Source organism: Sordaria macrospora, chromosome 2, assembly GCF_033870435.1.
Source record: "Sordaria macrospora chromosome 2, complete sequence".
Lineage (NCBI taxonomy): Eukaryota > Fungi > Ascomycota > Sordariomycetes > Sordariales > Sordariaceae > Sordaria > Sordaria macrospora.
The window spans coordinates 5,794,100-5,820,792 of NC_089372.1; the positions used below are offsets into that span (position 1 = coordinate 5,794,100).

Sequence of the window (26,693 nt, forward strand, 5' to 3'; positions counted from 1 at the left end):
CTCAGAAGCCGACTCTTCACTGCCCAATATGTAACGTGTCCAAACCCTTATCGTCTTTTCCTGAACTAGATCGCCCGGGAGATATGCATCTCACCATCCATGCCCTCGTCCAAGACGATGATGAGGGGAAGCAGGAAGATAATGTGTACAGCGCACTGCTCTTTGGCTTTCTGACGGTGGTCATATTGCAGAAGCGATTCCATCAGGACGGTCCTTGCCCATGTATGCAATGACACACAAATATTCATCAACCTCGATCATAGCGATGATAACCGATCTCTTCGTATGGGTGTCGCCTTCAAGAACATGGGAGGATTTGGGGGTAGCGGCGTGCCAAGCAAGCGGTGATATGCAGTGATAGAGCAATACTGCAAGGTCGAATTGCCGGCTTTGAGCAGCTGGCAACAAAATATCAGGAGTAGCCAGCACGGCTTGCTATTCGGCCCCCAGCAGCGACGTAACTGTGGGCATGGTGTTGAGGGGACACAGTTTCTGTGTATGATGGGGTAGGATTATCAGGAACTCCGCGTCATCACAACAAGGCCGGTGCCTTCGAATGCCAGTTGGAGACCCATTATAACCGCCTTAAACTATTGATAAGATCCACGAGTCCGCCGGGCCCGCAATCATGTCCAGACGAACGTATGGAATCAAGAGTAGCCGAAAAGCATGCAAGCCTCAACTCTGTGGTAGTCTGTTTGTTGCACAGAAATTCTTCAACATCATCGCGAGGTCTCGGGGGCTTTTCGAGCTCCGGTGGTTTCGCTCCTGTCGCACACGTCCCAGAACCTGCAAGATAGGAAGGTAGGACTCTTCGGTAGCGGCGTTGAGGCTCCTGTTTGGTGCTGTGCTGGCTCGACATAAAGAGTGTCAGGAGTGGGTTTGAGTTTTGACAGCAGAACATGGCCCGCTCACCAGCCATACGATGTTCTCAATAACGTGGGGAACATGGTAGTTTATGCGCACCTGCCAGTCTCGGTGCATCCTACTCGCCTAAGCTGGTCCACTGGTATTGGATGAACGTGTTCAATAATGGCTAGCTTCGGATCAGCTTTGGGGGCCCTGCTCGGAAGCGTTAGCTCAATGCGGACGGAAATCATGACGCGCTCACCTCTTCTTTCCTTACCTTAACATCATCTCATAGCTTGGCACGGTTCGGAGGACCAATATGTGAACCGAATGGACCGCGTGCAACAACCATCGTTCATACTGTATGCACATTAACAAGGCCACCGCCGTCGATACGTGTACAAGTAGAGGCCGTCATGTAAGACGGACGTCTAACCTTGCTGTGAAACCGGCTACAAAGACCCTTGGAACTTCAAGTGGCAGCGGTAAGCCGCTACTAACATGTACCTCCCTCAAGAGCTCGGGATGATCACGCCCTTCGAGCAACTGTGAGAAGTACTGCATGTATCTCCTAGACCTGGACCTGGGCTTGCTGATGTCGTAGCGAGCGCCTGTGAATGTTGTACGTAATAGCATGCTTCAGTCAGCTCCTACAATGACTTCCTTCCTATGCAGGCTGGATTGCAAGAAATGTATGGGACACTGCTTTGCGCACATGGAGGCTGATATGAAGTGTCGTCGCTTGGTAAATCTATGTCGACATGAGGCTATCGGCTTTTGGGGACAAACCGCCTCCTCCTTTGTCTTGGCGTGCGTAGGAATGCCTTACTGAAGCAACCTCCAAGCAACAGCCGGCATTGTATAGGAAATTAGTGTCCCGCGATAACTGCAGAACTGTATTCGTTTTCTCCCTCCGCATGGGACGATCCGAAACCCCGTTACTTCGAATCCTTTTGGGAGTTTTCTCTTGCCTGTGGGAGATGTAAAGTCGAGGTAACAGAGCTTGACAGGGAAAAGTGAGTGATCCATACACCCAAGAGCTCCGATCTCCGGTTCCAGTCCACGGTGACGAGGCACTGAGGTGTTCAGCGACTAACGTTCCACTCCACACTTGATACAGTAGTGGTGCGTAGTGTCGAATGCATGTCCTGCTGTTCCCATCAAGCGAGGAATGGGTAAGACTTAGTCCGGGCCAATATAGTGCCAACTTGTGGTCGCCAACTGGACCAGCCGAAGCCCTGCGTCTTCTGGATCTGGTACCTTATAATTATCGTCCGATCACGGAGAGGTGGGAGTAGTCAGGCCGAGTGTCTCACTGGTCCACGGTGACCGGCAAGGGCTTCCATCTAGACGTCATCGGCGGGTTGTAAAGGAAGATTCTGCCTCGCTGATGCGATTGGCTCCTCCAGGTAGGTTGACGACAAGATGTACCACAAAGATCCTTTGACTTGGAAGGGGCCCCATTGTCTCATGTGTCAAGCTTCGAAGGGATCCAGGAATCATTCAGAGAGCCGGTGATCGACGCGGCGTAGAATTCTCGCAGTGACACTCCATTACCACGTCGGTGTGGCAGGCAGCGCTGTTATTGAGAATGCATAGATAACTCGCACCATTGAAGGGCAATATCCGGTACTAAGGCTGCTTCGACAGGTCGGACAGTGTAATGGGAGAGTTGGCTTCGGGCTGCCGAGGCACAGTGGCGACAAGTACAATGCAGCAGCTTTCGGGGAAGTGGAGGGCAGTCTTTTCCATATTTGCTGAAGGGTGACAGGCAAAGTCACCATGACTGCTCGTAGACTTTGGGTTGGTCCGTATCGAGTCAGCGGCCATATCCAACGTATGTGGTTGCAACGTGACGGGCGTCAAGGGCGAAAAATATGGTGAAGAGCCGCGATAATGTTGTTGATGAGTGGAACCCAGATAACGGTGGCAATTCGAGGACGTCTCTTAAACGGACCGAGTTTACCGAGTACTCGCAGCACTCACCGTTTCATCCTGTACCGTTGTATTCGGAGTGAAGTGGTGGACTTGGCCTGTGGCGTACAGCACATTGAGCGGCCCGACAGTGACAGCAACTTCTTCCCCGCGACCCTGGTCCCTGCTAAGGTTTCATCGTGCACCCTGAACTACATATCGCAGAACAGGGGCATGGGTTCAGTCCTCGCAGTTTAGACACAACGTCCCTGAGAGCCCGCTCATTTGAATACAGACAATGCGATGTGTAAATGGACGTGGCTTACTGGGAAACAATATCTGGCCTATCAGGTTTTGGGAGTGATTTGGCTTGGAGTGTGGCTGAAACTGAACGAGGGCATTTTATTGCCTTGCCTGTGATCAAACGTGCTATCGCACCTCAACGATACAGTTCTTGGTAATGTGAAAACCCTCCAATGCATGTGACTCTACTGTGAATGAATCGAGAAAAATCCTTCCTTTGTGATCCGGTCCCTGCTCGTGTACTCTTTTGAGACTCCGTAAGATAAGAGGAAGAGGGAGGAAAAGGAAATCGGGTGAGTTCGTAAGTCATGATGGCCCAAGAAGATATTGGGTGAAGTGTAAAACGAGGCGCGACAAGCGATGAGAAAGACATTGCTAGGAAACTTGGGAGAACAAAAACTTGAAGCGGTCCGTCGTACTAAGCGATTTCAAAACCAAAGGAGATGCTGACCCTAGAATCAAGTTGATGTCGATGGCTCGGTCCCCTCGCCATTCACGTCATCGGAATCGTCCAGGACAAATGCTGCCGAGCCAGCCGTGTACTTTGGTGGCTTGTAGTCGTGGGATGGCACAAGCGGATATTTTCTGTGGGTAATCCCGGTCGGATATTCGTCACCAGTAGAGCCAAAAGCAGCCTCCCAGGGCACTCTCATGGACTCTGGGACATCCCAACCGAACTCGAAGTCCCTAAGCCAGAGTCTGACAAGGTGACGACCGGGGCCGTCTTTTGGATCCTTGTACGAATCCCTGGCGTGTATAAGGGCCCAGTTGTTGATGAAAAGCATATCACCGGGCTTAGTATCGAGCATTAGCCGGTGTTTGGTTGCCAGCTCAGAGAGGGTCTCAAGGGCTTGGAGATGCGAAGTGGTGAGGCTCGGAACGGAAGAGCCCAGGCCGGCTTTAGCGGTGACGGGATGGAGACCAAGACGGCCCGGATCGACGCTGAGATAGACCCTGTTGTTGTGAACTTGAACCAAGGGTGCGACGATGTGTTTTGGGGGATTTCCAGAACTACGGATAGCCCCTGCAGTATCAGCGCATGTCTGAGCAAACGGTTTCTGAGATGTGACACGCCGATATCTCGGAGCTAGCCGGAAGACAACAGGGGATTTAAGGGACGTACACTTGAAGGGGCCAGCATGGCTCACACAGAAGTTTAAGGACTTGAGGGAATGACGTCACAAGCTCCTTGTATATGGTCCATGAAGAAGCTACGAAGGTGTTACCACCCTCCTCGGCCAAAGATCGAATGTGGAGCGCAATCGTATCGGCGCCCATATCGTTGTGCCAGGCCTATCGTACATCAGCGACTGTTCGAATGCTCAGGCCTTGGCTCAAGGAATCCAACGGAAGAAGGGAACTTACCAAGCCGGTGCTGGTGTGGATACCGTGCCGGAGTTCAGGAGGAACAGTCCAGGTTTTGGAAGCCGTCACATGAGCTATCAAATGCTGGTCAGTATCTTTTGTTCTACCACGACAAGTCATGGAGGACATGGTAGCTCTCGAGATTTCTGATATACTTACTGAGCATGGAACCTTGCTTGTCCTGAATACCTCTCACATCTCCGATGTAGCTCGCCAAGCCCAGGAACATGTTCGTGTTATCCTGGGCCGAGTCAGAAAGGCCGATGCCCCTGATAATGGCGAACCCCTGACCTTCATGAACTTGACGCCTGGCTTCGTCCAACACGGGTCGGAGGATGGGCAGGGGAAAGCTGGTCTTGCTAATTGCATCTCCGGCAATCCCAAGTTCTGTATAGTGTTAGATATCGAGGCATGATGTCCTACATAAACATATGGCACTGACCGGTGCAGACTTGTAACGCCTGCTGAACTTCTTCGAGGCCTTTTCCGTCGACGTGGATGACGCTGGACTCGGAGGGGAGGGTGACATTTCCAGCCATGGAAGCGATAAGGCTGAGGTCGAGATGATTGGGGGTGAGAGCACCAGGCTCTAGTTGAAGTAATTTCTCCCGAGCCATAATAGTTCCAGGCTTCTCCATGTTAGGCGCAGGAATTCAAGAATAAGAGTCAAAAGCGTAGGTAGATTGACAAGTCAATATGTCAGTTGAAGGGTGGTGGGGAGCAGTCTTCACTTGTGGATTATCGTGAAGAAATAGAAGGCCATTTATGTCTTTCTCGTCGGTGCCTTGTTCAACGGAGACATTTGTGTTTGTTGGCCTACCAGAGGCTGATTGGTCTGGCAGAGATCGTCCCAAGAATAATGAACGGGCCCATTGGTGTGGGTCATTAAACGTTTTTTCCTCTTGTGAAGCATCTCGACGCCCAAGGTCGCTCAACATCCCGTGCGAAGAGGCCCAAGTTTGGCGAGGGCAAGCCGGCATCTGTTATCGCACATCGTTAGGCGTTCATGGACTCGTGGCGAGGTAGTCCTGTGGGTTCGACCGGTGGGCGTCTCATGGAGTCAAAGTCAAGCACGGCGGGAAAAGCCGAGACGACGTGCTCCCGCGGCAAGAGCAAATATTGGTCCAGCAATGGAAAAAAAAAATGAGGGGGCTTGAAGTTAGCGGCATATGTTCCTTCGAACACGATGGACATTGGCCCCAAGTTGGCACGCGGATACTTAGGGAAAGATGCGTCGAAAACAAGCTTGGGACGAGGGCAAACAAGGCCCATATCGGATGAGAACCGTTGTTGAAACTCGGAGAGAGTCTGATAATTCGGGGAGGAAAGGATAAACCAAGGTATTTGGCTTGTTTGCCATGCTCATGGTTCCTTCGACGGCCCTGCAGGCAACGGGTATAAGCAATCATTTTGATAATATCGAATAGTGCATGATTGCTCACCTGGCCATGGGTAAACAGTGTAGCTTGAGCAGGAGGAACTGCATCGTTGCTCGATCTCGGTCAAAGTCCAGCATGTCTTGGAGGTCTAAGGTCCACAGTCGTTCGTGTAAAGGACCTTTTTTTTTCCATCATGCAACTCAGATGGTACATCACTTGACAGCCATCCAATGCCGGGCCTGCTGACACCTGATACGTCAAGAACTTGGCTGTTGCACCAACGTGGTAGTCGTTTGGGGCCAGGTCGAAGAAAGGCTTTCAGGGACCAAGACTCGACCAGCAAGAAGCTCGCGCCGATGTAAGTTCCAGAAGTGGACAGCTTGGAGGCTGAGGATGTTGATATTGATGTCAACATGCCGTTAGCTAGACCAAATCAGAATTTGGTTGCATCCGTAGGAGCGAACTGATGTTTAAACGGCGGGTCTCGCGGATCATGTTTCAAACAGTCCTCAGAACTCGGTCTTTGAGGCGGGCAACTGATGTCATGCACCATAGAAGCTGCATGTTATCGTTGACAGTGATACTGCGTAATGCAAGACCGCCGCTGCCAACCATGGATGGGGGGGATTGTCGACATGGCTGCTTCAGATTTGCTGCGAGGAGGTCCAATATCTGGGAACCGCCCCACGTTCTCCCGGGTTGCTGTCCTCGGGCTGCCAGCTCGACAATAAGGGACCGACAGGGAGGCAAGGCGGACGTTCCATGATGACAGGCTTGGAGGAACCGATCTCCAGACACTGCTGTCAAGTCAAGCATTGCCGAGTGTCTGGGTTTGGGGGCGAGAGGCCACGACGAGGCAACCAGCACATCAACAGGAGGGCAATCAATGCATTGTGGTTCCGACTGCTGGGTTCTGTGGCTGCTGGAAGGTATCTCTTGACAGCAGTGAGACTTGGAGACGTATGATGGACGATGGCTTTCCACTTTGCATACTCCGTCCAGCCGGGGCTGCCCGTCCCGTCTCTTGTGTAACCAGACCAACCCGCCGGAGACTAGAGAAAGGGGCAGGGTGTGCCGGCCCAAAGGGGCTAAGTCAGGGCCCTTAGAGCCTAGCACGCACTCGTTGTCAAAGCCCTCAGATCAAGGGACCGGAGGAAGAGGACGATCGGGGCATGATACGAGGAGCGAGCTTTGGAGTGTGTCCAACTTGGGCAACCTGATCCGGCCTGACAGCTTGCGATTCGGAAATTCGAAGATTCGAGTGTTCTTACTGGATGTGTCCGGATCGGAGGGTGTTGTTAATGGACATTGTACGCGATACTGTGGTGCTGTATTATTGTATTGGATGATACCATTACCAACAATACGGTTCAACTAACGATTTGGAAAAAAAGAGTGTGGTGGCAGCCATGGAAAGTGGGCTTCCTTTCCAGGTCCACGAGAAGGTGGGAAGATTGGCGACATGCGAGATGGTCCATCTGTCGTCAATCGACCACGTCCGGACGAAACGGCGCCATTGATTGGGTTGATTCGAAGTACCGGCGGCCTGGTCTGAGGTTTGAGGTTGAAGAAAGTCAGGGTGGAAGCCGGCGTGGAGGACAAGACGCCATCACAGGGTCGATGGACAGTTGATGGACGAGCGATGTTGCGAATGGAGACCCAGATGGAGACTGGCCTGAATGCTGATTGCTCCAAGTTCGTTGGCTCCAAATCTCTTTGGAGGTTGCTTTCTTTGCTTGGCAGACGGAACCTCAAGTTGTGTTACTGGGGGAAGATGACTGTTGCGTCCGCCGACTTCAATCCGTCTTCGAGCGCGTTGACGACTTGGAAAGGAGCAACAAGCCAACCGTCCGTTTGGCATATGAGACAGTAAGTGGCGGCAGGCACTGTATGTTTCAACACCGTACATGCAGCACGTAAGATGAGCTGTATGTACGTATGGTTGTCAATGGCTGCCCCATATCAAAGGTACTTCTTGTCTGCAGTAAGAGTGGGCCAAGTGCAGGTAGCTCCAGATGGTGGAACTACCAAGGAGGAAGATCGTCATTACGCGGTCAACAGAACCAACATCATCCAACTCCATTCGGCTTCCACCCAGGCGCCAAACCTTGGTGCGCTTCTGACCCCGTCAAATCTTTTTTTTTTCTTTTTTTCCCTCCGAACAACAAGCGAGATACGATTACAGGATTTGCAAGAACTGCGTCTAGGAAGTAGGAACTGCTGCACGTAGTTCATCGTACCGACAACATGCTACCGGGTATCTGGTGCCAGCGCTGTACGTCTCAGAGGCCTCACCGGTGGACGATTCAGTTTGCCGAATTGTAACAAGGTACGGTACGTACTGTTGGTACTGTCATTCTGTCGAGTTTCCTGTCAAGCGTGGCAGTTGTGGAGGGCTTCACTTGCTGCCTGTGGTCTCCTCAATGGAACTGATGCAGTTTGAGCCCCAGATATGGAAGGAAAACGCTCACGTCGCACACACCGGTTTCCCTCAACTGCAATCCGAGATCGCTGGCCGAACATGATGCACCGTGACTGCAGTGGCAATGGCAACTGCATTGACACGGAACGGAACCATTCTTTCCCTAGTGGTATCCAACGAACTGAGCACCTCCATTTGTCCCCTCCGTGAGGAAGGTGTCCTCCAACTTGCACAGCATCCAGCCATCTTTCAATTTGCCAGACTTGACTCCTTCCTCTGCGGCCTCTGCCTGACTGCCCGTCTTCTTCCCTCCGTCTCCAGGCTGCTATCATTTGTGACTCGTCGGACGGTGGATCTGGACTGGTCTTCTGCCAGATGCCATCAGATGATGCTAGATGTGTCAAAAGTGTCGGGCAGGAAAATGATGCGCAAGAACGAAACATGAATGCGTGAAGTAGTATCTCTGGTGGTCGTGCCACAAAGGGGCATCGAAGGGCGGCATGGATCATCGAGGTCGCTGGCTTCCTTCGTCTCCATTTGCAACCTCAACTTCGGGAATTTCGCAGAGTCGCAACGCAACCCCGCCATTCTCTCTGGTGGCTGCATCCATTGGATTGACTGGTCCAGGCCATGGTCCAATGAGAGACACCGGCTGGAGTGTTCTCCTCCTCGTCGAGCATGACCCTCCTGGTCTTTTTGTGGTCTCTCCTCCCACCTCACTGTCTGTGGTGACTTTCCTCGCCTTTTCCACCCGCGCATTGGATGCTGCTTTTTCTCACTTGTTCACGCAGAACCACCGATCGTTGACAATATGTCACGACTCGGAAGTCTTCCCACCATTACACGACATCAAGACTATGATACCAGGTTCCAACAGCGTAAGGGCGCCCTGGCAAATTCCACAACCTGTCATTGTTGTTGACTGGGAGTCAAGTTATGAGGTTGTTTTCCAGCGTCATTGTCGTACTCCGAAATGGTATTCTTATCCCTTCACGATATCTCGTCCTCGATGAAAGCATCATGACCGCGAGATACGAGAATGCTTGGATCCTTTGAAGTCAGGGTCTTGCCCCCAGGAGGACATGTTGTCGTTGGTCGTTGGGTTGCTTCCAAGTGCCGTGAGCAGTGGCGAGCTTTTCACCGTTCCCACTCCACGCAGGACAAGCCTTTGATCGCCGACAATAGAACCTCAAGGTCCCTTACCCAGCAAAAAAGAGGAACCCACATTCCGTGACAACAAGTCGTGTTATGGCATGAGGGTATCGACATGCCAATGCAACAGTGGATGGCCTCATGGACACATCCAACATCCAGCTTCCCTTACAATACACGAGGCAGGACACCCAACACAACAGATCAAGACCCCTGACAGGCTGACAGATAGCCTGTTGACTTGTCCAGACAAAGTTCGTCTGTTGCGCTGCTACTAATAGTGCCGTGGCCTAGCAAGCAAAAGTGGAAATGGAAAAGAGTGATCATGTAAAAGAAGGCGTCCACGAACATTTACACGAAGGAGATTGGTCAATCACCTGTTTCGGAAATCTCGCCGCCAACTGAGTCTACGACTCTTCATTTCCATCACAGACACTCGGCTGTCGACAGCTACCCCTCGTTGACCTCGATCCCGGCTGTTATCTCGGGCGGTCCCCTATCATCTCACGTATCACAGGTGGCGGGGCACCACACACATGCCTACGTCGTAGTACAAGCCGCCCTCCCACGTCTGGCTCAGGTTCTGGCCTCTCACACATCCTCTTCGCAACGGCAAGTCACGTTCAACATCCTGGCACACACTCGCCTAGGTAGTCCACTCCCCTGGTTATCAGCAGTGTCAGCAAAAATGTGGTGGTAGAGAGACCCAGCCCAACTCTCTCGGCTCTCCCATTTGCGCCCCGTCGGGCTTGGTACTACTAGTACTAGTAATAGAGAGAGACCTGACTGACAGTGCCCGCCTCCCACGCTCACGTTTTTTTCGTTCTATTCTGCTCCCCAAAGTATCGTACACACGCACGCTCGCTTTGCCCTTCCCACACGTTTTCTTTTCGAACTGCAGGCCACTCTCATTCTTCCGCCTCGTCTCTCTGTTGACAAATCAAGGGGCCCCAAGACAGATATGTTGCGCTGAGCTCGGACAGCCAAACCTGTTTCCTTACTCTCGCACAACCACACCTCTTGGAATCAAGCTTAACCTTTGTGTCCCGTCAACGCAACCTCGCGGCAAGCCCAGGCGGAAGCCAGCAACCCCAAACCCAAACACCCAGGTTTTTCCTTCCAGTGCTTCCACTCCTCCTTCGGACGCTCCCGTGTTTGGGTCACGACCAGGGCTGCTTCATCCACAGGCCCGCCTTTGACGTCCGAGCACGTACCTCTCCAGATTGAGCGCCCGCCTTCGTCTCTATTCGTCGCCTCTATTTCCTCCGCCTGGTTTTGCTGGGCCGTTCTGCCCCCTTCTGCCCCCTTCTGCCCCCTTCTCGTCTCATCGACGCTCCCCCCCTTGTTGGCCGCCCTCGTGCAACGTGCTGCGTGGTCCTCCTCCTACAGTCCTACCTACTCCAACAGGACCTTACCTCCCGAGAAGCCGAGCCGACCCCACAGGATTTGCCTATCCGGCTCGTCATTCTCACCGGCTTCCCTCGTGCCTTGCCATGTCTGGGTGCTCGCAGGCTGCTCTCGTCCCGCTCCATGACAATCACCTCTGCCGCGACGAATTACGCTTGTTAGATCCAGCGCGGTCCCGGTTTGACCCCCGTGGATGAGCACCCCTCGTCGTCACATCAACTCGCGTGTTGCATTTGGGTTCGATAACCACAGTCGTCTCAAGGCGGCCAATCCTCAGACACGACACAGGCCACCAACCGTCCACCCCTATCTAGGTAATTGCTTTACGTCGAACTCGGGGAACACAAGATGGACCACCCAAACAACGCCGGCTACAATGCCTCCTTGCTCGCTGCAAGGCCGGCTTCACATGCAAGTACCCGCTCTTCCCACACACTCTCTGCCTTTGCTGTCCCCCCCCCCCCTTTGACGTTCTCAGGGACGACTAGCATGATTGCTTGCCCAGAGTTTTGGACCCAGTCCTACTACTGTCTTGGCTAACAGTACCCCGTGCTTCGCTCAACACCAGACTTTCCATCCTACGATATCTTACACATCAGGCCCGGCAGGTGCTGATATCCGCTCAAATAAAAGAAAACGAGAAGGGGACTTTGGGGGCTATGTCCGTAGCTTCCCCGGTCTCAGCCCTTTCACCTCTGCCTCGCTGCCAGGGGCACAGGACGCGCCGTACCCTTTCCCCGGTCGTAACCCCAGCCTAGAGGAGTTTGGCGCATATTATCATGCGGGCCAAAATGCATCGCAAAGCGCGCTGCCAGGTATGTTTCGTCAATCGGGCAAACACTGTCGAGACCGGTCTCTCACTAGCTTTGCAGACCCGAGCCACTACGATCCAATCCACTATCCGCCCCCAGGCCCAGCAATACGGAGCAACGTCTCAGAAGCGTGCTCGGCCTTGGCTCCGCATTCCCCGGTAACTCAACCCCATTATTTCTCCCAGTCAACTGCAGTTGCCCCTACTCCAGAGAATACCTATCACTTGTCGATCAATTACTTCAGGGTCGACGACCCCCCTGGTGGTGATGGTTTCAGAGCGCCAGGCGCCTCGGGGATGGGCCACAGAGCCGACAACTATGCCCACGAGCCGGTCACCTTCTGTGATCCCATGCAGCCCCACACGACGCTCGTTATATCTTCCCCTTCATTATCCCATCATGGTGATAAGTCCATGCCCTCTTCCTATCTCCATCCTCAAGGTCACAGCCACATGACCTATGTCTTCCAACCGCCACAGAGTCAGTTGAACGTCTACGATGCTTTGAACAATACCTCCTTATCCGAGCCAAATCTGCACAACTCCCGTTTCTCAGTTCCCATGGACCAGACCTTCGCGTATGGCCGAGTTCATGCCATGCAAGGGTCTGAGGTGAATCGTCCCATCATTGCGCCGACAGATACCCCCATGATGGTGCCTGTCACGTCGTCATCTGGGTATCAACAGGATCACAGCCTTATACAACAACAGCCACGATGGGTGGAGGTCGTGAAGGACATGGGAGATGGAACCGCGAAGGAAGAGCTAGTAGACGACTCCGACTTTGAAGATCGTGAAGTGGTCCCTGTTTCCACACCATTGGGCGGCTCTTATGAGGATCTCTCCCATACCCTGACCGAGTCCAACATGGGCTTGGCCGGCACCGGTAACTCGGACATGGCAGAGAATGCTTTGCGGAGAGGCTCTCTCGATAAGAAGAAGCGTGGCCCCCTGAGAGAAGACAAGCGGAAAGCAACGTGCGACACTCGTAGCATGGGCGCCTGTATAAGATGCCACAATCAGCGAATTCGGGTAAGTACTGTCGATGCCACAGCAAAATACTACTTCACACATGCTAATCGGAGAAAAGTGCCACCCCAACCCATCGGAGCCGAACAACCGTGATGCTCCGTGTCAATCATGCCTCGCGTTTTCCAAAGATTCGAAAAAGACCATCCACAATATCCCTTGTATTCGCGACAAAATCATTGGGATAAGGATCTTCCGCGCCGGCGGGTTGAACTTGACGAAACGTTTCACCCACACTCAGGTCGTAGATATCGATAAGCGTGACCAATGGGGCCCTGTTCGGCAAGTCATGATGGTTCAGGGGTTGTGCAACGAACCAAAGGTGGTCGTACCACTATGCAAGGCGCCCATCGTTTTGCAAGTCCGTCGCTTCAATCCGGCTCCCACAGATATCAATGAGCGAAGATATGTCGCCAACGGCTATCCCGCGGTTCAGCCTTTGCAGCCCTTTTGTCTGGTTAATGTGGAAAAGGCCGCGGCGCAGTTCAATTCATACATCAACGCCAACGCGGTGCATGGTCTTGAGGAGGCTGTGGAAAAGTCTGATGAAATCGTGAAGCGGACTTTTGCCATCATTGCCGAGAAATGCCACGAACTCACTGTAGGTCTTTCACATACTATACTGCGTTGGTTAACGTCACTGACGTAACTCTGTTTAGAAAACGACAGAAGACACAAACAACAAGAACGACAAAGATGCCAAGTGTCAGAAGGACCAGGGAGAGCTTTTAACAAGTGCAGTCCGTCTCTGGTTTGCTATCCGTAGGTACCCTCCCCGTCATTGTCTTGAATAACAATGCTGATGAAGTTCCCAAGGCCATGGCATAGGGTCCGCATGGCTGGAAAAAAGCACCGATATGGCCGACACGCTTGACATGCATCCGGTGTACAAGGATGACTACCCGCTCTACGGTCGCGTCGATGTGCCACGCATGATTGTCGCCCAGTTCGATAGCATTCGTCATGAGCGCATTTATAAAAATCTCGCTCCCCGTGTGCTGAAGCTTTACGAGAAGCTCATCACATCGAGTGACATGCAGAACTGGTTCGTCATTTATCTGGTGACCTTTTTGTTCCTGCATCAAGTCAGCTGCATCTCGTTTGATCGGTATCGTCGTGTGAGAGATAACTCGGGTGGCACGCAACAGGTTTGTGAACTCCATATTGGGTGGCAGTAACAAGGCGAGCTAACCTTCGCTTTGTAGCAAACCCGTTATGGACCAATTGCGCCAGGTCAGGACTCTCCCTCTGAATTTGTCGAAAGTGCTTTCGTCGAAGAGGTACAGCATGGAGGTGTGGTTCTTTTGGCCTACTGGCAGTACTTCAAGCGCACCGACCTCATGTGCTTAGACTGGGATAAGAGAGTCGATACCAAGCTAAGCACTCTGGAGCCAGAGCAAGCCGATCTTCTGTGGTGGACTGTTGAGCAGCTGAAGAGCGTTGACCCGAACACAGGAAGGACCAAGTGTAAGTGCTGTCGTAATGTAGGATAATGAGAGTCAATGCTAATTCGGACACAGTGGATAGCATTCCAAAAACCCCAGCCCAAGGCTGCTGGGAGCACGAACTGTACTGGGTATCGCGGATGTTCGATTCAACCTCGACCAGGGATTCACAGTGGTCACCTCCCGAGACATTTACCCGCGCTAAGCCGAGTGTTGGGCGTGAGTATACACCGCCTAGACCATCTCAGTCGCCTTGATTGGCCCTCACTTCTTTTTTCCTGTCCAAGATATTGACAGTCATGTTGAGATTATTCCTTGTTTGGATGTGTCTTGAACAAAGTTTTTGTTGGCTCGTTCTTTTCTTCTTTCGGCTACCGTTTTTTGACTCTGCATTGGCATCAAGCATTGGGGATGGAAAGACTGTCCATGTAGTGTGGCGCTTTTGTTTTTCGTTTTCCCCCCATCTTGCGCGCTTCGTACTCTTCTACCAAGACAATCACGGCAACGAACACTCCTTTTTCACCATAGCACCGGTGCACCCCCAAGAAGTTAGTTAGATTTCATCATTCCGCCTGTTCTCCTTTCAGCCCTTGTGCTTCAGGTCTTGATAATCAAGGAGGGCAGACGGACCAGCAGACAGAGAGACCGAGGGTCTCAAGGATAGGAAAAAGATTGTGGTTGCTGTTGCCCGCGCAAGGGCCTGTCAGTTAGTGTTTCGCCAATAATGACACATGATGTTGTTGCATGATGCTGAACTTTGCTTGTAGCTTCCATGTTATCGGCAAAATTGCGGTTCAAGCGCTGCTTTTGATGGAGTGCCGTCGTCGGTGACGTTGCTTGGACGACTGTTTCTGCCCCACCTGGGAACTTGTCAGCTTCCTATCGTGAACTGGTTGGTCTTGTATTGTAAACAAAGCCCCTGAGAGGTGCAGTTCCTTCAGCTCTTGTTTTGTGGGTTGATCCTGGGCAGAACAGTGGGGATGTTGCTTGGGGCCAAGGGCGTTCGGCTGTTGAAGACAAATTCTTGCATGTAGTTGTGATTGGAGGTTCCGTAAGAGAGAGAAAAAGATAGCTGAAAACGGTGACCAGAAGGAAGAAAGGACAAAATCATATCGAGTAGGAAGGTAGTGTTGTAGGATGATAGTTGTTCTCATGGTAGAAAAAGAAAAAAAAAAGAAAAAGCAATCGACAAAAAGATATTGAGACTCGGATACCGGGAGTCGAACCCGGGGCTGTTGAGAGAGCAGTCACTCCTGAGAAGTGAGAGTCAACGATGTTACCGCTACACCATACCCGATTGAACTGATATGGTCCGATGTTATTGAAGTGTGGGTTCGGAAGTTGTAGTTATCACCTGGAAGTGTGGTTTGAAAATTTGCTGGTGTGGGTGACTGGGTGGACTTGGTGAGGCCGTGAGGGTCTGGACTTTGGATTTTTGGTGTAAGTGGGTGGGCCCCTGGGGATGTCAATGGGGGATCCTTGATGAATTTCGAGATGAGAGCTTGTTCAGTCTTGGAGAAGTGATTGCAAACGGACGAGACGATGATATCGGAAGAAGCCATTAGAGAGAAGTCACAAGGCCCAACAGACATTGTACATGTTGGCGTTTGTCTTGCATGCGTTGATCCGTCATTTCGATCCTCTTCCGGGCCACGGCAATCGGTCATGCAAGGAACGCAGCAGCCACGGCGCCGATCAAAGGAACAGGGGTTCTGCTTAGTCATTGCCAAACGCCCACCCGCGCTGCCTGCCGGATGACTATCGATAAGATGGCCAGCCGCGATTTGGCCAGTTCATTCAATATGCCCATCATTTGGCGGCAAGCTGCCGAGCTGCGAGCTGTCCTCTTGTGGGACCTGTCCTTTCACAAGTTGTCACCACAACATCATCCTTCCTCAACGCATCCTCGACTTCGATACCCCGCGGCCTTTTACTTACCACATCCGCGACTTGTAAACCACTCCTTTCGCGACAAAAACGAGAATCCTGACGACCAAATAATAATCCGATCGTCGCTGCGCAATCACATCTCGGTCGTCGAACAAATACATTCCAACCGAACGATCAACCCTCCCACGCTCGGCTTTCCCAACCGAGACCGAGACATCTTCAAGTCCACGACCAAGACACATCGTCCGTCTTCCGATCGATCAACCCCCAACCCAGCCCAGCCCGGCCCAACCATCACATTCAAACCAACCCCCTCGCTATCGCGACAAAACCGCCAAAACCTTCAAAATGGCCGAAGACCTCGACACCTACACCCACCTCCCCCTCACAATGGACCCCCAAAGTAAATCCATCTCCCTCTCCCCACGCGCCGGTCTCTCCAGCGTGCAAACCCGTGCCCTCGAAACCGAACTCGAAGCCCTCAACGCGCTGCACCGCTCCCTGCACGCCATGGACGCGCCTCACCTGGTCCCGCCCCCTCCTATCCCCGTAAACCCCAAGCGTTCCGCTCAGGTATCCAAGCTGCGCGACTCCGGAAACGCCGAGTACAAGAAACAAAAGTACGCCGAGGCCACCAAGTTTTATACCCTCGGTATCCAAATGGCGCTTGCGCGCCCGCTTTGGGAACCCAGCCAGCTGGTCAGGGAGGAGGTGCATAGTTTGTTTAGTAATCGGGCGCAGGCGCACATGTGGTTGCAGGAGTGGCCTGAGGCTGCTGTTGATGCGGAGGCGAGCGTGGAGGCCAAGAGGGTGGGGAATGCGAAGGCGTGGTTTCGGCGCGGTAAGAGTTTGTTGGAGATGGGAAGGTTGGAGGAGGCGAGGGAGTGGGTTGGTCGGGGACTGGAGGTTGAGGGCGAGGAGAAGGAGTTGGCGGAGTTGGGGAGGGAGATTGAGAAGAGGCTGGAATTGAAGGCTGGTGTTGGTGCTGGTGCTGGTCATAAGGAGGAGTGAGCACGCCTAGATGAAAGCTGGGAACTTGAATGGTAGGAAGGGAGGTGAATTATTGGCGCGACAGGCACGGCAGGGGAAACATGATCATGATCATGATCGGGCATAGAAGGCTGCGAAGGGTATATTGGAGGAGACTGGAGCTGGAGAGAGGCGTGGTGTGGAGCTGCTTGAAACGGGTGCGACGAGATGGAGTGGAAGTTCTGGGCGAGGAGTTGTGACTTGGAAGTGGAAATTTGGCGGCGTATCTTCTTACTTACTAGCTTACTGCCTTTGACGGAGGGAGGGGAACACGCGCGCACGCACGCAGAAAGAGAAACTTTGTTGTTTTCATGTATTACATCTTTTTGGGACACACCACACAACGCTGTCAACAGTCGGCGTCTTTTTAGTTATGAAGTTGCGCGCGTTAAGGCGTTAGGTACAAATAATCGGGATTTTTCTTTACTTGAACAAACATGGTTCCAGATGAAAACTGTCCATATGCGTGCAGTCTGGAAGTCATTATTCGGACAGAGGGTGTATGGGCTGTTCCGCTACGTGACTCCCCTTTGCGTTGCCCCAAACCAACTACTTGTCATAGACCGAACCACCACTTTACCATCCAGAACCCAAACCATAATCCTACCCGAAGAGATACAAGAGGAGGAGGCTGAGAGACTACTGGTTCGGTAACCTCAAGTGATATCCAGCTAAGGTACCCACCCATATGAGTAAACTGAACACGGACATTCCGATACAAACTGCTCAATCCGCTGTTGCAAGGCCTTTCCCTAGCTTCTTTACAATCCGAGCCAGAAACTGTGACATATATCACCATCCTCCAGGGACAGACAAAACAAGACAAGGCACTAAGGGAACCAATACCTACAAGCACTTGATCGCAATAATTCGCGCGCAGAGTTGAGATTGGGAAGAGTCAGGAATAAACACCGATCTGTTCCTTCTCTATACCCTTTGATGTTTTTGTTTCGCGCCGACCGATTCAGGAGTGGGGAAAAAAACAACTCCCGCTGAGGCCTCGGAATGGGGGGGGGGGGGGGGTTATAAAACTGGAAGGAAGCAAGCAGTGGATTTTTCCTATGTTACCGACTAACGACTGCAAAAGTAATATCCCGTCTTGGGACTTGCCCGGATATAGGGAGGCGTGGCGTGGAATATGAAAACCTAGTCTTGGGATCATGAATGATAATGTCGGTGGCCATTCTATTCTAGCATGTACCCTACTATCTATCCTATACGGATATGTGCCTACGACATGACTGTCCCGTTGGCGATCTTAACTTTTTTGCGAGTTACTTACACCCGACTATCAAGTATGTTTAGTAGACCAGACTAGGTATGAACTGCATTAGAGCTTGGAAAGGAGGCATATGTAATGGTACAGATCGTTCGGAAATCTTGTGGTCTGTTTCGATTTGTTCAGTTCAGTTTACTTTACACGAGCTGTGACAGTCATTACATTACCTACTTGTCCTAGTTTAGAGTGCAATCCTTAGGACAGTCCAGGCGAGCATTCGCACTCTTACCTTAGAATCTTCCTATTATGAATCCAAATAAGAGACGCTTCAGTCCATCTTTGGCCTTCCTTTATTGTATGACGACCACTCGACAACTTGACCACGTGGGATGCACCCGAGTATTAAGTTCTGCATGACGTACCTACTGCAGACGGGAGATATGTAAAACATTGCAAGTTTGCATGCACTCGGGACTTGATACCCCGAAGGACCTCCATGCAAGCATGCAATGCAAGCACAATTCAACCTTCCAAACTTTTTTTATATTTTTATCTCCGTCATTGATAACTAAGACTTCCTGTCCACTACTACGTATCTCGTAACTGGTACAGCACCATTCGAGCGTGCCGTACCGTTTGCACAAATCCTGTAACGTAACCCATTCCATCCATCAGCGTAAAGTAGTAAGCATGTCTGCTGGCTGCTCGCCTGGTGTTCGAAATCCTCTTCTCGGTTTTCGTCCCCTGCCCCTTATGTCTTGTCTCCTCTCTAACTGAAATTTCCGTATTCCTGTTATGGGCTTCCAAGTTCCGTCCTTGATAGCCCGAATGTTTCCTCCTTGATGAAATGTGATATGATGACCCAATGTGAAAAAACAACGCCATGATAGTTCAAAGACCCTGAAAATGTAGTAGTACAACGCCCCCGGTATCTGCAATCGAGCGTATCTGGCCAATCTGCAGGTTGCCTTCTCCAAACCCTTATCACTGTCCCTCGATGTGACGTCTCTCCTCAAATCCTCGGCGCGGCGTGTTTGTTGGCCAATGGGTTCGCGTTTGGTGTTTCGGGCGGATGAGGAAGATTTTGTTCTGTGATCTTGTTTGTCCTCGTATTCTGTGGCCGGCCTCAGCGCAATGTCCCCGACAGCGTGCGGAACGGCATTATGCAGGCGGGCTGAACGGAGAGCGGAGGGCGCTTTCCCCGACCAACCGGTCGAGCATCCCAGAGCCACGCGATGTTCTTCTCTTGTCATGTCGCGTAATCGTTTGCTTGTTTTGTCCGATTCGCTCTGCCCGACCGGTGTGCCCCATGCCCCTGACTCAAGATGCCAAATCAGATCATCTCGACCTTCTCCTTCTCGTTGAGGTCAACACTCGAAGCGGCGGTAATTGTTGGCTTGCGCGGCCTCATGACGGCATCCTGGCTGGACATGCGACGGTCGAGCGCGCGCTCCAGCTTGGCGCCCAGAGCGAGCTTCTGCAGGTTGACGCTCTTCTCCTCGGACAGGTGCACGCGCTGCTGTGTCAGAGCCTTGTTCTCCATGCGGTCGAGTCCATTTCCAATGTCGGTGATCTCAGCAACGGCGCTGTCGGTGGTGCAGAAGGTGGGCGCAACCGAGTGGGCCACGGAGGGCGCCATGGAGAGGCGGACGGAGGCGCGGTTTTGGGTCTGGGAAGGAGCGGACATTGTCAGTTTGGGTCGAAGTCGAGTGTATGGATAATGTAAAAGTGTAAAGCGAAGTAGTTGTAGAGAATATGTCCAGGTGTCTGTTTTATCCGTGCCTGTTTTATCCGTCTCTGTCCCATTTTGTTTTTACGACCGCGCCAGGCGACTCTGAGCTAGTCACTCTAGTCCCGGAACGTAATCGCCCGGCCTGACTCAGCGGTCGCAACCACGGATAGGCAAGGGATTTCACCTATTTGGGCGCATCTGGAATGGGCAGAGGATTGGATTTGAGGGAGGGGAAAGGGGAATGGATCATCATGCTACATGACAATTCGTGTGACTTACAGTGGGAGCCATCATGGGACGAGAGGAATCGGCAGAATCGAACGAGGTGGACATGTCGGGCGATTGTAAATCGGGGCTCGGGGGGATCTCCTTTTTGTTTTTCTCTTCCCTTGCCCACTGGCCAAAAACGTGATGTCGGTTCGATAGGTCGGGTGGGTGCGCTGCAATCTTGTTGTCCACTGAAACGGCCGACGGGGTAGACCGGGGGGGGGGGGGGGGGGGGGGGCCAGCGACGATCAAAAGGCGAATAAAGGAGCGGCGCCGCCGGACGAGCTCAAGCGATGTTACCAAATGTTACCGGACGCGGTGGTGATGGGCGCTGGAAGAGAGCGTGGGCTGGTCGGTGTTCGATCGCTAAATGAACTGAATGGGGAAAAGGACGGCGTTACAGGGTCTGGTCTGGTCGATGTCACTAGTTTTTCGACTAGTCGTATTGACTGGGGGACGGACGATGGGCGGATGGGCCAAGCGTTGATCTGGCTGGAGGAGTGGTAGCAAAAAGTTACGAACGGATGGGATTTCGAGGGGTAGGTGGAATGAGTGAAATGAATTGGGCCCGCAAATGAACGATTGGGAGAAGTGGAGAGGGAGAGAGACGGATTGACGGATTGACGGAGTGACTGGAAGGAGCCTGGAAGGTCGTTGTTGGTTCCAGTCGGCAACTGGAGACCAGAACGGAAGCCAACTGCAAGGAGCCCAGGGCAACGGTGTTCCTTCCCAACAACGACTGGCAGTCTAGAGTCTGGACAAATGAGAATTGGAAGGAAGGACGGAGTGACAAGAGACCGAATATCGATCGGACTGTCAAGTAATCAATTATTCAATAATATCGGATTATATCGGACAGTCATTTATCACAATGTCAATCTCGAATATTTTGTGCACCAGTAACAACACCGGGGACGCCTGGAACATCTCCTCAATCCACGCATGTCCACTTGCTGCACGGCGCTGGAGTCAGTGCATCTTGTGCATGAATTGGACGGGATCCGGCCGGCAGGAAAGGCACTTGTGCCACCTTCAGTCCAATGGGATGGGTGTTTTCACACCGCGGTCGGGCCCCGTCTCCATCTCTTTTGTCCACTGGCGTCAGGGACATCACAGTTGCCATGTGGCATGGCTCGGCATGGCTTGACAAAGTGCCGGGCCAAGGCCCAATGCATTCCATCTCTCCTCCTTTAAATTGTTCCTCTCTTTTCTCTCATTCGTCGCCGTTCGAAGCCATTCATTAACGGGCTACCTAGTTAGCGTTGAGCTTCCTGCAGAATGACGGGCCAGGGGGTTTTATCGAAGGACGACGGGATTTTTGACATTTTAGGGAGACCAAGAGCCGAGTTGTCAACAACCTTCGTCACGGCGCAGTGAGGTGATTGCTTGCATGGCAGTTTCGAAAGAAAACGACACCGAAGGTCACGATAGCATTGATCAAGGTACTATCCGGACGGGGCTGAGTAACGTAACTGACATTTCCTAGGTACGACCATAATGCGGGGACGGAGAACCACATGGGAATTTTCCATCGCAACGAGCTGCCACATGTAGCGCTGCTCATGATGATCTCCCGGAGATATCAGCTCCATGAGCTTTGATCGCGCATCCTCGGCCAGTCAGAATATCAGTCACATGGAGAGCATTGCCGGTTGCACATTTTGGAACTCGAAGATGATTTCCCATCCCAAGACAAAAATGCCTCGTTCACGACTCTGTGATCGATTGGTCTTCCATTTCGTTTCCTCTTTCGTGTTCAATTGAACACTGCTGACACCGCCGTCTTGGCTGCCATGATGCTCTGGTCTGGCCCGATCGCACGTATCGAGGTGGGCCGACCAAACAATCAACGGTGGAACCCCTCCACAAATCCAGGGGCAGTCCCGTCGCCGTGCAGTGGTACGTTCCAGAGTCGGCTCCACCGCAGACTTCAACCGCACGCCGTGCCATGATGGATACCGGGGAACTATTGACATTCCTCTCTATCTCTTCCAAACTCTCGACACTTTTGACAACTCGTGTCTTTGGAACAGCAGGCGTTCAAGACGGATGAGGATGGTCGGAGGGTTGCTGTTCCTGCCCCTCATATCCTCGTCTTTGCTGCTCACTCAGTTGACGCAACCGACTACAACATCAAGGCAATATCATGGTCAGTATATGGAGGGGGTCCCTTCCAGAGCCTGTCGATAGCTCAATACCAAGATATCGTTTTCAGGGAATGTCGATCGGCTACCAGTATCCTTCAAGATTGGATCCGGTAACATATTGAGAGCTCTTGCATCCAAACCATTGGGTGAGCGGCTAATAGAGTAGGGACCGCACAGACAGCCCTGGTGAAAATTGCATCTCTTCAGAGGAGAGCCATGTGTTTTTTTCATGGTTGTAATGCGGGCACGTGGGAAGGGAGATGCCACGTACAACCTTGGGCGCCTGGCTACATCTTGTCGCCGTCGTTAATTGCTTGGGTCTCACACGCGTCACCGTCTTTGAGGACACCCGCCGCGGCCACAACCCCGAGACCAGCAGATGCACATCAACGTGCCGCACCCAGCTTTCACCACCATCCGGTGTTCTGGCCGTTCCATCCTTGCACAGGTACCAGATAGAAGCGAGGCGCCGCACAGACGGTTACAGCACGTGGCACGGTAAGACAAATAAGACGTCGGGCGTTTCATTCGAGGGAACGACGACGAGTTTGGGAGAAACAATTCCACTTGGCGCTCGCATGGCAAGGTTTCTTTGTCTGCGCGTCGTACGGAGACGCCATCATCTCGAAAAATCGAGGGAGGAATATCTCCATGTCGACAGTCCAACAGATACACCATTGCCGCTGTAGGCCGTCCAGAGCGGTCATCGCGTTATTGGTACTCCCCGAACGGATGTTGGCTTTCAAGTTCTGTGGGTGTTGACCGAAGACCGACGATCGTCGGACTGTCGGGTATCTCATGCTGATAACATTCACCATCCTTCACCACATTCACCACGGACCATCAACCCATCGCCAACCGTTGTGTCGATGAAATCCCTCAAGCAGTATGCCTGCAATCGGATCGACCTCGCATGAAATGAGTGTCGAGGCGACCGGGTATAAACAGGTCACCGAGGCGCTGAATGAGGGGATCTCGCGAGCCAAAAATGCCCCAACTCTGCCTAGCATTCCCCCAACCCTAGACTGGCTTTCATCAGCGAGGGATCGGTCAGTCTGGAGCATTCCTCGTCGGTGCAGCCACAATGCGTGCAAAGAAGTGTATGTAACGTCGAATTGGCAGTTGTGTGGCCGGTGAAGATGCGGCCAGGCCGCGGGTTGCCTGAAGTTGCCTGGACTGCAGTGGGCTTTGTAGAGCTTGCTCGCCGTTCTTGCCTGTTCTTGGCCACGTTCTTGCCCCGGATCGTCAGAGACCAGTCAGAGAAGGCGGTTGACTAGCCGCTCTTGCTGAAAGCGAACTGGCCATCACTGACCGTGATCGTACGATTGACGTCAATGTTCTTGGCCCAAAACTGGAAATGGCAACACCTCCACTCCAGCTTAGACGACCTTTGCAATCATTCGCAACTTCCTCCGTATCCATGCCATTCACGGTTGCGGTTGCACTGCAGTGGTCGACTGTCACGATAATTCGCTTCTGTGCTTCAGTCCCTTCAAGATCACACTGCTCCTTCCCTCGTACATTCACTTTCAAATATGCGAGTGTCTGCACTCATTTTGAACGTCCTCCTTCCCGCTTTGCCTTGCTTCAATCCATGCAAGTTTGAAACATCACCAGATTTCTCCCCTGCTTCTCTTTCCTTCTCCTTCTTTCTTTTCCAACCCCCTCCACCTCTCCTCACCATCATCACCCTCTCGTCAGGGACACTGACCATGGCAACTTGTCCAACTCCAACCATGGCTGTGCGACCACCCTGATCCTCACTGTCCACCTTATCCTGGATAACCTCAACACCAAAGGATCTGCTTCGGGCAAACATTATCCAAACATTCCCAGCATTACCCCAGCTCGAGCATGGTCCCTGTTACACATGTAGTGCCCCGAAAGTGGAAAGCACGCTGCCGACTCAGACCGATTGAGACTGTTTGACACACGACGGTCTCACAAGAGAGGCCGGCTTCACCGCTTGCCCGCATGCGATAGCTTCATATCAATCACTCATCACTCCCGTCTGGGTCCTATTGCGGCTCGTCTGTACTTGTCGATTGCGGCTAAGAGCTTTTGCATCAGCATGGTCGTGTTCTTTATCACTTCATCACCGCCCGCTTTCCACCTACTCGTATCTTTTTCCACCCTTCCACTCTCACTGGCCTTCTTCTCTCATATTCCCGTCTTCACACCACCAACGATGTTCTGTTGGCACTATCATGGCTTCCATCACACAAACACGGCAGGCAGCGGCACAAGATCTTTTTACACTTGAGCCGCCGCAAGACAACGGGTATGGCTGCCATTGTCCTCAACAGCGACAAAACGACGGACAACTCAAACCAAGTCCTCAAAAACGCTACCTCAGTCATTTACGTTACGTCACAAGACCATTCGAGATCATGAGCACCAGGGACAGGAAAAAGAGCGAAGTTCAAGATATTTGATTAGACCCGCAATCTGCAAGAACTCCGGCTGTTGGCCCTGATTGGCAACAACAACAACAACAACAACAACAACCTGCTATGATGAGACGACAAAAAGCAAACGCACACGTCGAGACCCTGCCGCCCAGAGCCCCCCATACCGAAAACCCCTGATTACAAAATCCGAATCCAGAACCCGCCCAAGATTAACAAGAAACCTGAACCAAGGAAAACGCCGTTGGTGTTACCGTTGCTTCCCCCACCATTCATCCTCCTCCCGTCCCAGTTTGAGTCACGGTCCTTTCTTTTTATGCGCCCTCGATGCACGCTGCCCGTATGCTCTGAAAAACAATGGATGCCGCCTAACCCCAGAACGTGGCGTATCATGTATCCACGGGTATCATCAAAGAGAAGGCAGCCTCCCGGTTTTGGCTCCAAAGTTCAATGACTCGCACCAAAAAAAAAGCAATGCATCCGCCGTCATGTTGTCCAGCTTCCCATGTTCAACACAGACATCATACCTCGGGACACTTCAACCGGCTAATGCCTCCGGGACCTCGACTTTGACGACGACTCCTTGTCCTTGCTGTGCTTCTTCTCTTTGCCGCTGTAGTCCAGCGCAATGTCGTAAGAAGTTGACTGTCCGGCTTCCTCGGCGGTCATGGACACACCATCTCTGGGGCCCCTGGTACCGCGCTTGCTGGAGTCCTTTCTCTTCTTCCTGGAGCTCTCGGGAGTAGAGCCAGGAGCGGGTGCTAGTTTGTCTGTTAGCTTGTTGCTACCAAAGTCCGAGTTCTCCATGTCATTGAAGGAGGGGCCATCACATACCCTCTCTGGGACAGTTCCTGCAGCACATGTGATCACAGGTCTGGATGTATTGCCACTCGCTGGTAAGGGCATTCCTCTCCCATCGTGGGCTCGGCAGCATGCCGCCACACCACCCAGTTGTGTTTGGGGAGCCGCATTGGCAGCATGTCCAGTTGCCGTTGGTGTTCTTGAAGTCACAGTTCTGCAAGGGGCAGCCGGCGTTTGAGGGCTGTTCTTTCGCCATGGTCGTGTTGCTGCATTGCTCTTGATATCCGGTGTTGAGGTCGATCTTGGCTGCTGGGCAGTAGTGCCAGTGCAGCGAAGTATGGCCGCAAGAGTGTCCGGCGGGGTGTCCGTGGCACATTTTGATGGTATATGGAGGAGCGGTGGTTGATGTTTTGGTGATGTTTGTGCTGAGGCTGTTCTGATGTTGCCACTTGAGGTGTGCAAGGTACGTTCGTACTCGAAAAGTCGGCTGGTATTTATCAAGTCAAAGTGTGCTGCTAACTTCTTGTTGTAGATGCTTCTTGTTGTCTGGATCTGGATATTCTGTCGTCCTTTCAGAGGTTCGAAGGCAAGATATATAAACGATTTCATTCTGCTGTCGCCAGATCTTGACCGGAGTATTTCTTATTCTTTGACTTATCTTTAGCCTTCGCCGAAAAAGATCGGGCTCAAGTGTAGTAAGTCATCAACCCTTGCCGCCCCAACACCAACACCCAGGAGTAGTGTGACCGACCGGACGGCTAGCCATTCTCCGATGTGTATGAAGGGAGAGGGCTGATCGGGTCATTGGTGCTTGGAATTCAGGGTACTGCTAAGCCAGCCGACTGGGCTAACAGGAAATCTACACGCTTAGGATCTGGAAACAATTTGCGTTTTCTCAGTATCGAGAATAAAAGTACACAAGGGTACATTTCGGATGTTAGGGGTGCGCCACACCTTCGAATCGACGAATCATGTCTCGGGAACGACGCCAAGCGTGTGCGGCCGAGCCACCTTCAGTGCTTCGATTCACAACCAAGTGGTCGGGTACTGTCCATCTTCTAGTATCTCTGCTTGGCAGGATTCCAGTAAATGCTCCCCGATCCCTACGCCTGCCAATCGCCGCA

The 26,693-nt window shown here is 52.3% G+C and overlaps 5 protein-coding genes and 1 non-coding gene across 6 annotated transcripts; 2 read left to right on the plus strand and 4 right to left on the minus strand.

Annotated features, from left to right (window-relative positions):
- Window positions 1-3,062: 3,062 nt before the first annotated feature.
- Window positions 3,063-7,185, minus strand: SMAC4_05138 (uncharacterized protein). Its single transcript, XM_024655693.2, has 6 exons — window positions 5,874-7,185; window positions 4,874-5,813; window positions 4,591-4,818; window positions 4,432-4,505; window positions 4,190-4,359; window positions 3,063-4,077 (listed from the first exon to the last, which is right to left on the minus strand). The coding sequence occupies exons 2-6, from the start codon at window positions 5,067-5,069 to the stop codon at window positions 3,525-3,527; spliced, it is 1,221 nt and encodes a 406-aa protein (XP_024511540.1). The 5' UTR covers window positions 5,070-5,813; window positions 5,874-7,185; the 3' UTR covers window positions 3,063-3,524.
- Window positions 7,186-7,965: 780 nt separating this feature from the next.
- SMAC4_05139 (uncharacterized protein) lies at window positions 7,966-14,839 on the plus strand. Its single transcript, XM_066090233.1, has 8 exons — window positions 7,966-11,202; window positions 11,360-11,606; window positions 11,664-12,634; window positions 12,693-13,232; window positions 13,291-13,393; window positions 13,448-13,779; window positions 13,837-14,098; window positions 14,152-14,839. Exons 1-8 carry the CDS (start codon window positions 11,140-11,142, stop codon window positions 14,331-14,333), a joined length of 2,700 nt encoding a protein of 899 aa, XP_065946293.1. The 5' UTR covers window positions 7,966-11,139; the 3' UTR covers window positions 14,334-14,839.
- A 442-nt stretch (window positions 14,840-15,281) lies between these two features.
- Window positions 15,282-15,373, minus strand: SMAC4_13338. The gene is made up of 2 exons: window positions 15,338-15,373; window positions 15,282-15,316 (listed from the first exon to the last, which is right to left on the minus strand). It is a non-coding gene; the product is annotated as a tRNA-Glu (tRNA).
- Window positions 15,374-15,799: 426 nt separating this feature from the next.
- SMAC4_05140 (uncharacterized protein) lies at window positions 15,800-17,441 on the plus strand. The gene has a single exon (XM_003346832.2). The coding sequence runs from the start codon at window positions 16,315-16,317 to the stop codon at window positions 16,975-16,977; it is 663 nt and encodes a 220-aa protein (XP_003346880.1). The 5' UTR covers window positions 15,800-16,314; the 3' UTR covers window positions 16,978-17,441.
- Window positions 17,442-18,737: 1,296 nt separating this feature from the next.
- SMAC4_05141 (uncharacterized protein) lies at window positions 18,738-20,283 on the minus strand. The gene is made up of 2 exons (XM_003346833.2): window positions 20,226-20,283; window positions 18,738-19,883 (listed from the first exon to the last, which is right to left on the minus strand). Exons 1-2 carry the CDS (start codon window positions 20,277-20,279, stop codon window positions 19,548-19,550), a joined length of 390 nt encoding a protein of 129 aa, XP_003346881.1. The 5' UTR covers window positions 20,280-20,283; the 3' UTR covers window positions 18,738-19,547.
- A 4,497-nt stretch (window positions 20,284-24,780) lies between these two features.
- On the minus strand, window positions 24,781-26,001 carry SMAC4_05142 (uncharacterized protein). The gene is made up of 2 exons (XM_003346834.2): window positions 25,603-26,001; window positions 24,781-25,529 (listed from the first exon to the last, which is right to left on the minus strand). The coding sequence occupies exons 1-2, from the start codon at window positions 25,943-25,945 to the stop codon at window positions 25,315-25,317; spliced, it is 558 nt and encodes a 185-aa protein (XP_003346882.1). The 5' UTR covers window positions 25,946-26,001; the 3' UTR covers window positions 24,781-25,314.
- Between the last annotated feature and the right edge of the window lie 692 nt (window positions 26,002-26,693).